This window comes from Nelumbo nucifera, chromosome 3 (assembly GCF_055504915.1).
Source record: "Nelumbo nucifera cultivar China Antique chromosome 3, China Antique-T2T, whole genome shotgun sequence".
Lineage (NCBI taxonomy): Eukaryota > Viridiplantae > Streptophyta > Magnoliopsida > Proteales > Nelumbonaceae > Nelumbo > Nelumbo nucifera.
The window spans coordinates 30,151,117-30,164,752 of record NC_142651.1 but is presented as its reverse complement, the minus strand read 5'-3'; the positions used below and the strand labels follow the sequence as shown (position 1 = coordinate 30,164,752).

Here is a 13,636-nt window from a genome sequence, read left to right as displayed (position 1 = left end):
GAAGAATGTTCGGCCAGACTAGAAGAGAGAATGTGAAAAAATCACTCTCCTAGCCGACCCACTTGGATTTTATTCATAAAACTTGGAGTTACAAGAAAGACAGTTTTGTCCCTCGTATAAGATGGGACACATAAATTAAACTCAGATACAATAGACCTTTCACTTTCAAGAAGATAAACCAGAATGACCAAAATACCCCTGACTCGAGCACTCTAACACTCCCCCTCAAGCTGGAGAGTATATATCATATAGTCCCAGCTTGTTACAAATGTAATCTATTCTTCCCCAAGACAATCCCTTTGTGAAGAGATCTGCCCACTGATTTCCTGAGCTCACATGAGATGTAGTAATTACCCCACTTATCACTTTCTCTCTCACAAAGTGACAATCCACCTCAATATGTTTAGTTCTTTCATGGAAGACGGGATTGGATGAGATGTGAACAGCAGCTTGGTTATCACAGTATAGTTTCATGGGTTTGTCAATTGAGAACCCCATCTCCTATAGTAAGTTCTTCAGCCATACTAGTTCACATGTGGTATGGGCCATAGCCTTGTACTCTGCTTCTGCACTACTTCTTGCCACCACTGTTTGCTTCTTGCTCTTCCAAGTTACAAGATTGCCACCCAGGAAGGTACAATACCCTGTGGTTGACCTCATGTCTGATATAGAGCCAGCCCAGTCAGCATCTGTGTATCCTACTATCTCAAGAGTTCCCCCCTTTTGGTATAACAAACCACGACTTGGAGCACCCTTTAGGTACCTAACAATTCTCAAAACAACTTCCCAGTGAGGAACCCGGGGATGTTGCATAAACTAACTCACCACACTCACAGCAAATGATATATCTGGTCGGGTAATGGTCAGATAGTTCAACTTTCCCACCAACCTTCTGTATCTTCCAGGATCATCAAACTCTTCACCGGCATCCACACTTTACTTGGCATTGAGTTCCATAGGAGTCTCTGCTGGTTTAGCACCTAACAACCCTGTTTCTTCAAGCAGATCAAGAACATATTTTCTCTGACATAGGTTGATCCCCTGTTTTGACCTCGCAACCTCAATCCCTAGGAAATACTTTAGCTTCCCCAGATCTTTCGTATTGAAGTGGTCCTGTAAGCTTTTTTCAGCCTGTCAATGCCATTGTTGCCACTTCCAGTTATGACAATATCATCTACATACACGACTAGCAAGATTGTCCCATCCTTTGAGTTATAGCTGAACACAGAATGATCAACCTGACACTGTTTCATCCCAAAGGCCTTCACCACTTCACTGAACCTGCCAAACCATGCACGTGGAGATTGTTTCAGTCCATAGATTGCCTTTTTGAGCTTGCACACCTTACCAGCCTCCCCCTGAGCAACAAACCCTGATGGTTGCTCCATATACTCCTCCTCAACAAGATCACCATGTAGGAAGGCATTTTTTATGTCAAGTTGCACAAGAGGCCAATCATACATAGCAGCTAATGAGATTAACACTCGAACTGAACCAATTTTAGCCACAGGAGAGAATGTCTCCATATAGTCCACACCATATAACTAAGAATAGCCCTTGGCCACTAACCGTGCCTTCAATCGTTCCACACTGCCATCAAGAAGATGTTTCACTGTATAGACCCATTTACACCCAACAGTGTGCTTACCAGGAGGAAGGGTGGTGAGTTCCCACGTGTGATTATGTTGTAGAGCAGAGAGTTCTTCTTCCATGGCTTGCCTCCACCCTGGGGAGGTAAGGGCTTCCTGTACAGTCTTGGGAATGGGAACCGATGAGAGTAATGATATAAACTTGCAATGAAAAGCAGAAAGGTGAGCAGTGGAAACATAGTCTGAAATGGGATGAGAAGTACAAGTACGTTTACCTTTCCGCAAAGCAATAGGAAGATCAAGATCTGAGGGAGAAGAAGAAGTAGCAGGATTTGTCGACAGGTGCTGAAGTGGAGGAGGGGCCGAAGCACTTCTGCGGGTATACACTTGAGTAATTGGCGGCCTCTCTGTAGTAACAGGCATATGATGTGCATCTGTAGTAGGAATAGGAGCTACGGGGAGAGGGTCCATAACCGGTACAGGAAGAGGAACCACAGAGGGAGAAGAAGAGACAAATGGAACTGATTCAAAGAAGGTGACATCAGAGCACACAAACGATTTATGAAATTTTGGGTTATAACACTTATACCTTTTCTGAGTCCTCGAGTAGCCAAGAAAAATACACTTCGTAGCTCAAGCATCTAGCTTGTCTACTCCAGGCCCCAAGTGTTGAACAAAACAAACACAACCAAAGACTCTTGGGGTGAGAGGAAATGGAGACAAAGTGGGAAACAACACGGAGAAAGGGGATTGACTTCCAAGGATTGACATGGGCATCCGATTTATCAAAAAACAGGATGTAAGAACAGCATCACTCCAAAAATGCTTTGGGACATGCATATTGATCATCAAGGACCGAGCAGTTTCAAGAAGATGTCTATTTTTCCGTTCAGCTACACCGTTTTTTTGCGGGGTGTAGGCACAAGAAGTTTGATGAATTATTCCATGATGTTCTAGGTATTGCTGAAATGATGAGGAGATGTATTCTTTGGCATTATCGGAGCGGAGTATTTTCATATGAACACCAAATTGAGTGCGTATTTCAGCATGAAATTTCTGAAAAATAGAGAACAATTCACTACGGTCTTTCATAAGGTAGATCCATGTCATCCTTGAAAAGTCATCAACAAAGATTACAAAGTACTTAAACCCATTGTATGACACAACTTTAACTAGACCCCATACATCAGAATGAACTAAAGCAAAAGGACTAGAGACACGACTATCAATTCTTGGACTAAATGAGACTCGATGATGTTTTCCCAACTAACATGACTCACAATCTAACGATGAAAGATGACTCAAAGAAGGAACTAGCAGCTTCAAAGCCTTGAGAGGGATGATCGAGTCTGCAGTGCCATTGGAGAGGAGAAAGAGACGACTGAAAAGCCACTGGGGGGCCACCACCATCAAGGTAATACAAACCACCTGCTTCATGCCCTCCACCAGTCTTCTTCCCCGTCTTGAGTTCCTGAAACACACAAGAAGAAGGATAGAAGGTTACAGAACAATTAAGAGACTTGGTTAATCTGCTAACAGACATAAGATTAAACGGGAACTTAGGAACATATAAAACAGATGCTAAAGACAAGGAGGAGAAATCAACATCACCAACACCACAAATAGGAGATGTAGAACCATTAGCAAGAGTAACTGACTGAGATGTGGAGGAGCGAGAAAGGGAGGAAAATACATCCAGAGTCCCAGACATATGGTCCGAGGCTCCGGAACCAATGATCTAGGTGAGGCTTTGGAAGCTAAGCAAGCCATACCTGAATGGGCAATTGTAGTTGTGTTCTACTGAGATGTTTGAAGGAACTGCTCATATACTGCCTGTGGTACACTCACCATTTCCTGCCCGGAAGCACAAGCGGGAGTGGAGGGGGTTGGGGCAGTTTGCTGGCTTTCAATAATTGTGCTACCACTCTTAGATGTAGCATGGTTAGCCCAAGTGTTGGGTGGACCACGCAAATCATAGCAGAAATTAACTGTGTGCCCCTCTAAGCCACAATGTGTACATTTTCTCTGAGCATTACTCCTTCCTCTTCCACGGCCTCCCCCTGACTCTCGGCCTCCAGTCCGGCCACTAGCCCGGTTAAACATATGTCCACCACGGTTGTTTGGAGGGCCACTGCTGCCACCACCACTTCTACTTCCACGGCCACTCCCTTTAGTCACTACCAAACCAGATCTATCAGAGAAGGAAGAATGTTCCACCGACTCAATGGATGTCCTTTTAAGACGGGCAAAAACTTCTTCAAGTGAAGGGAGAGCTGATCCCCCCAATATCTATGCTCTGACAGGCTCATACTCAGCCTTCAAGCCCACAAGAAACCTAGTCACATCAAACTGTTCACGTTGCTTTTGTTGGATCTGGACATCTGATGTTAGAGGGTGATACACATTTAGCTCATTGCGGATGTTCCTCAAACTTGCATAATACTCCTCTAAGCTTTGACTTCCTTGCTTCTAATTGAAGTACTCTTGGTATAATTGATATACCCTAGTTGTGTTGTCTTGTCCAGAGTACAACTTTTTAGCATGATCCCAGATCTCTTTAGCTGTATCTAGGAACATGAAGTTCACACTAATCTTTGGTTCCATGCTGTTCCAAAGCCATGTCATTATCTGTGCATCATCTTGTTCCCAATCACTGAACCCAGGAGAATTAGAGGAAGGTTTCTCCTCCCTCACATGTTTTACTTTCCTCTTGGCCTTCAAGAACACCTCCACAGATTTTGCCCATGGTACATAGTTCTCACCATTCAACTTGATGGATGTCATTTGAACACTTATATAATCTAAAGAAAGCATGATGCTGGTTTTGTTGTCATTCCCATCTACGGAAGAAGCCATCTCCATTATTTCACCTTCAAGTATACAACACAACCACACACTCTTTCACACGGCTTATCTCACTTATGGCACCACCAACCCCAGCTTTAAATACACATTACACACCAACACTAAGGCTGAAATCACTCAGTCTTCACATCAAACACCTGGGCTGCACACTGCAAAACCATTCACCACCACACACTAAGACTGAAATTACTCAGTCTTCACATCAAACACTTGGGCTGCACACTGCAGAACTGATTACACACAAGGTCTAGGACACAACCACCAATCACCACGACACAACCACCACCAATCTACTGCTATTGTGAACTTCAGCAATCGACAACTCTTCTTTCAGCATACATATGAAGAGAAATGCAGAGGAATACGACTGAAATGCATATCAGTCACACCGAGCATCACCACAACCAACTTTTGAAGCAACAAGAAAACATTCACAGTCCCTTACTTGGACAAACAACAGTAGTGTTCATACCTGTCCACATTCAGCCCTCTTCGATACTGAATAGAGGGTTTAGTATACCACTTCAACGACCACCACAGCAACGACTGGAGGCATTCTCACCTCCAGACCCACAAAACGACAGCTCCTTTTCAGCCCCTTATCGAACCTCCACTCAGGTCAATCGAAAAAGAAGAAGACAACTGTGAAAGCTGGCGGCGAACCCAGAAAGAGAACAGCAACAAGAAAGAAATAAGGATACGACCTTACAGCTCTGATACCATGTGAATAAACCCTAGTTGATTCTAGGTCAAAGTAGAGAAGGAAGAAGAAAGAAAAGAGAAAGAAGGAGAAGAATGTTCGGCCAGACTAGAAGAGAGAATGTGAAAAAATCACTCCTAGCCAACCCACTTGGATTTTATTCATAAAACTTGGAGTTACAAGAAAGATAGTTTGTCCCTCATATAAGATGGGACACATAACTTAAACTCAGATACAATAGACCTTTCACTTTCAAGAAGATAAACCAGAATGACCAAATACCCTTGACTCGAGCACTCTAACATTAGTGAAGCACGAGGTAGATGGGACAATGGAAAGATACAAAACTAGGATGGTGGCTAAAGGGTATAGACAAGTTATGTATGTTGAAAAAAGTCTTTGTATGGGTTAAAATAGTCTTCTAGAGCCTGGTTCTGCAAGTTTCATATGGTTGTACAGTAGATGGGGTTCAAGTAGTGCCAATCAGACACCATTCTCTTTTTGTTAAAAGAGATCAGGAGAAAGTTGCAGTTTTGATAGTTTATGTTGATGACATTATTATCATTGGAAACTAGGACTTTAAGATATAGAAGTTGAAGAATTTCTTGGCTATGTAGTTTGAAGTGAAGGATATAGGAGCCCTGCGTTATTTCCTTGGAATTGAGGAGCATGAAAGGGCATTTTCTTTTCTCAAAGGTATAGGATACAAGAAAACTAGGGGCAAAGCTGGTTGACACACCCATTGATGTTAATTATAGGCTTAGACGCTTAGTGACTGTGATGGAGAAACTATGAAAGATGTTAAATAGTTATAGAGGCTGATAGGAAGATTGCTATATTTGTCAATGACTTGAGTTGATATTTCCTATGTCGTGAAGGTTCTTGGTCAGTTCATGCATACTCCTAAGGCTCCTAATCTTGAAGTTGTAGAAAAAGTTCTCAAGTGGTTAAAAAAAATATCCATGGATACATTTTCTGTTCAAGAAACATGGCCACATGAAGGTTGAAGCCTACATTGGTATTGATTGAGCTGGATTAGTGGATGGTAGAAAGTCTACTAATGGGTACTACACCTTTGTAGGAGGAAATTTAGTGTATGTTTGTTTGCTCTTAATGCATCTTATCTCTTTTCTCTTAATACCACTAAGAAGCATTAAGAGCATTCAATTCCCATTTTACTTTCAGCCTTAATGTACTGCACATCATGTATACTAGCAATAATGCTCATTTTTGTTTTCCAAATGTACCCCCAAAAGATACTCCTTTTACGAATGCTATGATGACCCTATACAACAACAACAACAACAATATAATATTTATAATGAAGTAGCTTTTAGAAATTATTATTCTTTTATTAATTATATATGTTTTATTTAATTATTTTATTAATAATTTGTAATTATTTCTTTTAAATAATTATTAATTAATTAATAAATTTTCAATTCTTTAAAAATATTTAATAATTTATAATTTTATCAATTCCGCTATTTATAAATTCTTTATATTCATTTAATTAATTGTTGATTGGTTTGTTAAATAGTGAAACAAAGTTTCTCATATCACCATCTGGTTGGTGGCTCAGCTGGTACGTTCATGGCTTGGGCATTGCGGAGATGTGGGATCTATTCCCACTGCCACCTTGGGAAGGTTTAGGGGATGGGGGAAAGGGTTATCCCCCATTATGTAGCCCCTAAAACAACAAAAAAAACAGTTAAAATGGTCAGAGGTGAATTGAAAGCTAAGTAGTGGTAATTCTAAAGATCCCCTGGGGGAAAATAGAGATGTCTCCTACGTTACCTGTAATATGTGGAAGTATCAACATAATTTCATAGTCATTCAGTCTGAATGCTACATGAAGAAGTAGAGTTTATTTGCAAGATCCAGCGTCATGAATACAAGGCCATGGCACATGGAAGCCAACCCAGTTGCAAGATTCGTTTGCTTTGGATAAAAAACTTGTTGCGAGAATTGGGCTTTGTAGTAGGCAGCCCCATGTCACTTTACTATGACAATAAAGCAACCATCAACATAGCAGCCCACCCAGTTATTCATGACAAAACTAAACACATTGAAGTTGACAAGCATTTCATTAGAGAAAAGCTTGAAAGAGGTGTACTAATAAAAACAAAGCTTGAATGAGGTGAAGTATGTACTCCATATTATTATGTCCAAGGAGCAGCTTGCTGATATCCTTACAAAGGGCCTACACTGTTTGTGGCATAATGAACTATGTGACAAGTTGGGCATGATTGATATCTATGACCCAACTTGACGGGGAGTGTTGTAATTATGTTAGTATGTGCTGCAGGGGCACTTTAGTCTTTTTACCTTAAGTTGTACTATTGCCCTAATATAAATAAAAGGCTAGGTTCCACCAGCCTAGATTTTTAAGCAACCCAAAAAAGTGCTGAATGTGATGCTAGCAGTAGCCCCTTTTAGTTGCTTTATTCCATACTTTGCCTTGTGTAATCCAGCTTTGTTCTGATTTTCTTGCACATGTACATTCTGGGTTTTATTTGCTTATTCTTTGAAAACTACTATACTTAGAGTTGTATTTTCCACCTCTATAAAAAAAAGAGTCGTATTTTCCACATTGTTTCAAGAATCTACCACCCCTGGCAGTCACTATTAAATCTAAGGTTTCCTCACAATGATAGGGATTTTTGGTCTCTCATATAGCATGACTTTCTTGATGGGGTGGATGTGGAGATTTTGAAGCTTAGCACATACACACAAGCATGATTTTCCTACTGGCAGAGGTAAGGGTTCTCCCCTGTTGAGTCAATTATTGCCAAGGAGGGACTGAACCCCTGAGTCCATTGTTAATAGCCATGTGCTCTAATCCTCTTATCTACGGGCGCCACTCTATCTCCATTGGATGATGGATCTCTTCTTGGGAGTACCCTCAAAAAGGAACCTTAGCAATCTTGGGTTAAGATGTCAAAGCATGGTTGACTTTTGAGCTGTGTGCTCCAAAGTGACACATGCTGAAACACACACACACACACACACACACACACACCTGTATTCATAAATAAACCACGGGATGATTCTAAAATTTGGTCCTTATAAATACCCAATCCCATTCTGGGCTTTGTTGTTGGAACTTGTGGCTCAGTATGAAAATGATCCATACAATGCTGACCTTGTAAAGGTTCAATCTCATTTTTACCTTCTGATGGAAAAAAAGGGAAACAAGCAATAGATAAGAAGAAAGGAAACTAAAAAAATAAATAACCACACTTCATTTTGAGGGCAAGTATATGGATGAAGATTTGAAAAAAATGGAAAGATTATCTCTTCAAATTGATGCCTTTCAGTGGTCGGTTGTACTGTCATTCATAATGTTACCTTTTTCATTGATTACTTCACGTCTTTCTATTATTGGTCTAATATTCTTTTTTTCACCTGCGTATGACCAGATTCAGTGGAGAGGTTTCATATTTCTTCATTTCTCTTATTCGTGCTAGCTCAAAATATTCTGGAGGCTGAAGGTCCCTGGCTTGGAAATTTTCTTTCTGTAAGTTCACTGGAAAAGTATCTGACTGCAGCATTCTTTGCAATAAAAATTAGAAAGCACTTCCATTATAAAGTACTAATGACTTTCTTTCTTTTTGTGGATGAGGAAGAATGCTCTCCTAGTTTACATATGTGAAATGTCTGTTGACATAATCAAGCATTCATTTGTTGCAAAGTTCAATGAAATAAAACCCATTGCATTCTCAGAGTTTCTGGAAGACCTCTGCAAACAGGTATTATTCTGTAAGGTTATGACTACATTCAGTGTCAAGGTTACAACCTCTTTGCTTCTTTGTACTGGTTGCAATTCTACTGCTAAGAAAACAGAATAAACTAGAATGACCTCAGCACTGTATAACACCGAACTAGCAGAATTTTCTATACTGCTCTTTTTTCCTCCAAAAGAAAGTGCTTTACATCAATCTAAAATTTTGTTGTTGACTTTCTGGTTCATCACTTCACAATTTAATGCAACATTCTATTGATGGATAGATATATAAATATGGTTATGTAGGTGGATAGGGAGTGGACAAACTTGAACTGTTTCATCCTGAATCATCCATTAAATTCACAGTTCACACTGATAATATTGATACATTTATCAGATCCATGATGTTAGCAGTTTCATCTGTAGCACATTTTACATGAATTTCTCTACACGTTGACAATTCTTCCAGTATATTATGGGCAAAACATGTCTGAGAGGAAACTTACCTTTACAATATAGTCTCATTCATTCACCCTATTTTATGTAGTCATTCTATAGAAAGATAAATGCATTACTTAGAGGCAACAAAAGTACAAGAAATGTTGGGAATGGGTGCACCTTTAGAACTGTTTTATCATTTTATTTTACATTCATTTATACATGTATGGTAAGATTATTGTTTGTAAGCATTTATTATGTTCTGATCTAGAATATCACTTAATTAGATGCTGCAAAATAGAAAAAGTATTGCTTCCATTCTTTTAATACATTGTTTTTCTGTTTTAGCATTTCAATCTTAATATCTGTTTTATGACTTATACAATGTTAAACTTGTCAAAACTTTTATATTTGACCTGTCTTAGAAATCAGCAATAATAATCAGAAAAATTGAATGAAATTTAGTAATCAAGAAGGAAGAAAATAGCAAGAATAGAGAAGTGAGAAAGAAGAGGAAGGAGAGCAATAATGGAGGGAGAACACCCCAATCGTGGGGTCCATTGTGAGCCCCACACTATCTTATATGTTAACTTCTGGATTTTTTTATTTGTAATTAACTGATAACTTTATTAATCAAGAAAAAAAATGCTGGAAATGGCCAATCAAACCTTCGATTTAATCAAATGAATGACCTGCAAACAGATTCTAAATAGCAGTACAAAGAAGAAAAATAGAAGTACAAGGAGAGAACAGACATAAAATAACTATTAGAACTGTCGGTCAATAAAAAGATTAGATAGAACAGACATGAAATAACTACTAGAACTGTCTATGAAAACATAACAGCATACTATATAATAAACTTTCTAAGACTTAGGTTTGGAGACCAAGAGATAATTCAATGTGACCATTTCCAGTACCTTTTTCAATAATTCATAACAAGGGAGAGATTGAGGAGGACATCACCCAAAGAATTAAAGTATGATGGGAAAAATGGAGGGGTGCATCTGGACTTTTATGTGATAGGAAAATACCATTTAGATTAAAAGGAAAATTCTATAAAACGGTTTTAAGGCCAACTATGTTGTATGGAGCAGAGTGTTGGGAAGTCAAGAAACAACATGTCTAGAAAATGAATGTATAGAAGTTATTTGTAGGAAACTAGAAAGGACTCGATTAGGAATGGAGTTATTTGTAGGAAACTAGGAGTAGCTTCAATAAGTGATAAAATGAGAGAGAGTAGACTAAGATGGTTTGGGCACTTGTATAGAAGACCATCAACTGTGCCAGTTAGATGAAGTAATTTGTAACACATTGAAGGGGCTAGAAGATCTCATGGTAGACCAAAAAGAACATGGGCAGTAGTAAATGATTTATGCACTAATAATTTAACAGTGAATGTGGCATTGAATAGAACGGATTGGCGAAACAGGATTCATGTAGCCGACCCTATATAGTTGGGATAAGGTGTGGATGATGATAATGATGATGACCCAAAGGTAGATTGCCTGTAATCAATGGACCCAATGAGCAATCACTGATCGTTTTTTGCTGATCCAAGAAAACAAACTTCCTCCAACAAGTGTACCTCCTACTGCTGAGGAATCTGGGTTCCCAAGAGAGCTCTATTCAAAATTGATCTTAATTTCTCTCTTTGGTGAACATGGATTGCATGAATAATATATTGTCATGATGATGTACATACAATGGTTTACCAATTTGATGCTAAGTCAATGGCATATTTCTGAACTATTCTTTCTTCTTTCATCAATATCTGATGTGCTAGTGTGTTAGTCTGAGATAAAATTCTTGAAAATTGGTCTAGACTACCTTCTCCAAGTGGAAAAAGTTAAATTCAGAAGCCTAATTGTTGTATTATGACATGGGGTCTCTACTATGTATTATATGTACAATATGCATGTTTGTTCAAGATGTGCATTTGGTTGGTAGCTGGGGACCTTAAACAAGAGTTTGGATCTCCTACCCACAAGAATCCTACCCACACCTACCCACGCCTCACCACAGCTGTACATTGAGAACATCTCCCATATTTGAATGTTACCATTCATGGGGAGATGTTCCCAATATACAGCTGTAGTATCATGTGGGTAGGATTCTTGTGGGTAGATCTGAATTCCTTAAGCAAGTCCAACTGAGTGCTACCATTGATCAATAGCGATAGCTTTTATGAACTATTAAAAAGAATAAATAAATACAAGTGATTGTCCAGAGAAGTCTATGCTTATACAACGGATAATTTCATCTTATTCTGTTATTCCTTTTTCTTGTTCTTTTTGGTTGAATTCCACCATCTTGGGCTCATCAATTGGATGATCCAAATTCATTTGACTAATGAGATCCCCCTTGCTTACATTGGTTTTCTGACAAGATTCTCTCCCTCACATGTTTATAAACGGTTCTCTCACTTCTTCCCAAATAATAAGACTTGAGAAGATAAAAGCTCTAAAAGAATAATGGGCTGATAAAGGATGCTTTCATTGAGATACTTTTGTACACAAACAGTGATAATTTGTCTTTGATGCTTTCTTCTTTCTCCACTCAGGTTCTGAAATTTACACCAGAGGATAGGAAGAAAAACCTTACTTTTGTTCCTCTGGCACCAGCATGTGTGGTAAGACATTGTTTGTTTTGTTGTTTGGGCAAGCTCATTTTATTTTTCTGTGGTTCCTGTTGTTTATGTTGTCAGTGAAGCATAATATTTAGTGTCTAAATTCTGTTTTTGACCATTTTCAGGTTATCCGGATGTTGACTCCAGTCTATGGAGTTCATCTTCCCTATGCTCCCTTTCTGTGGAGGCTGTTTTGGATCTTTCTCTTGTCAACTACGACTTATATCATGCTTGCAAGCCTCAAGGTGTTGATTGGAATGGGCCTCCAAAGATTCGCCATTTGGTACGTTAATAGGTGCCTGAAAAGAAAACACCACCTCCATTCAGACTAACTTAATATGAGAATAATAAATAAAGCCTGGCTTGGATCTTTGGTGCACCCAGATTAATTCACTAATACTGACCTGACATACCTGACTGAGTCTTCTGGTCAGTAAGGGCTAAGGCTCCGTCAGTTTTGCACCAGAAACCCTCACTGAAAAGTGAAGTAGAAGCTCATCTTGCTTGGACCACTTGCTGGATGCGTACTTACTGTGGTGGGTCCAATCTGCTATCAAATTTTGACTTTAACATAAATCTTCTTTCCAATTCTGCTAAAAGGAAAAGAAAAGAGATGTTAATTCCTACAGCTCTGTCGGTACAACAAAGTTTGTAAATCTTCAAACTCACTAAATCTATTATATAAATTGTCCTATTTCTATGTTTATGGTGTCTTGGCAGAAAGTGTTCAGTCTGTTCTAATTTATGCAAAATGTAAGATAGTTAATTACAAAAGGAACCGGCTGCTAACATTTTTTGAAGAGCTCCAGCTTCTGATTTGATAAATTAGGCTTACATATATCTACATGTCCATTTCGGAATCCATCTCTATATAGGTAATCCAATGTAATTACTAACGGGGTGTATTATATTGGCCGTGTTAATTGGCTAACATATTCAAGAGGAGGTTTTGTGGTGCCTAATGTTTGCTGATGACATAATATCAATTGGTGAAACTAGTTGTGGATTAAATGCAAAATTTGATTTATGGCAAGAAGTTTTAAAATAAGTATAACTGAAACAGAATATATGCAATGTAAATTTAATAATAAAAGGAGTGCAAACCGGAGTACACTCTAGATTGGAGACTAAAGATAATTCAAATAAAAAAGAAGCGATCAAGGAGGATGTCACTCATAGAAGAGATGCAAATGGAAGGGTGCATCTGGAGTTTTATATGATACGTGGATAAGACTTCAGCTTCAAGGAAAATTCTACAAGGTCAATTATATTGTATGGAACAGAATGTTGGACGGTTAATAAACATGTCCAAAAATGGGTATGGCAGAAATGAATGATTACATGGATAAATGGTAAAATCTAGAAAGGACAGAGTTAGAAATGAAGTAATACGAATAAACCGAATAGCTCCAATAGATAATAAAATGTGAAAAAGTAGATTGAGATCATGGTTTTCAAAATCGGACTGGAAAAACCGGGAATCGGTCAGGTGATTGGTTCTGTTTTCCCCAAAAATTGGATTTTCCCTCAAAACTGTTGATTTTGGTCAGTGAATCGCTGAATCGGACAGTTAACCATTCGAATTGTTTTGATCTTTTTTTTTATTTTTTTATTTTTTTGTCAGAACGGGCCGAGCGTTCGATTTGAACGATCGGACTGTTCAACCCCGTAACTGAACCCCTGACCGA

General features: G+C 38.8%; 1 protein-coding gene across 1 annotated transcript in view; it reads left to right on the top strand.

Moving 5' to 3' along the window:
• The window catches only part of LOC104612881 (protein POLLEN DEFECTIVE IN GUIDANCE 1-like), a 52,092-nt gene extending 39,370 nt beyond the window's left edge, over positions 1 to 12,722 (top strand). The window contains exons 8-11 of the mRNA XM_010280551.3: positions 8,577 to 8,674; positions 8,784 to 8,906; positions 11,883 to 11,951; positions 12,074 to 12,722. Coding sequence (XP_010278853.1) covers positions 8,577 to 8,674; positions 8,784 to 8,906; positions 11,883 to 11,951; positions 12,074 to 12,280 — 497 coding nt within the window. The 3' untranslated portion in view covers positions 12,281 to 12,722. The remainder of the gene's footprint in view (positions 1 to 8,576; positions 8,675 to 8,783; positions 8,907 to 11,882; positions 11,952 to 12,073) is intronic.
• The last annotated feature ends 914 nt before the right edge of the window (positions 12,723 to 13,636 follow it).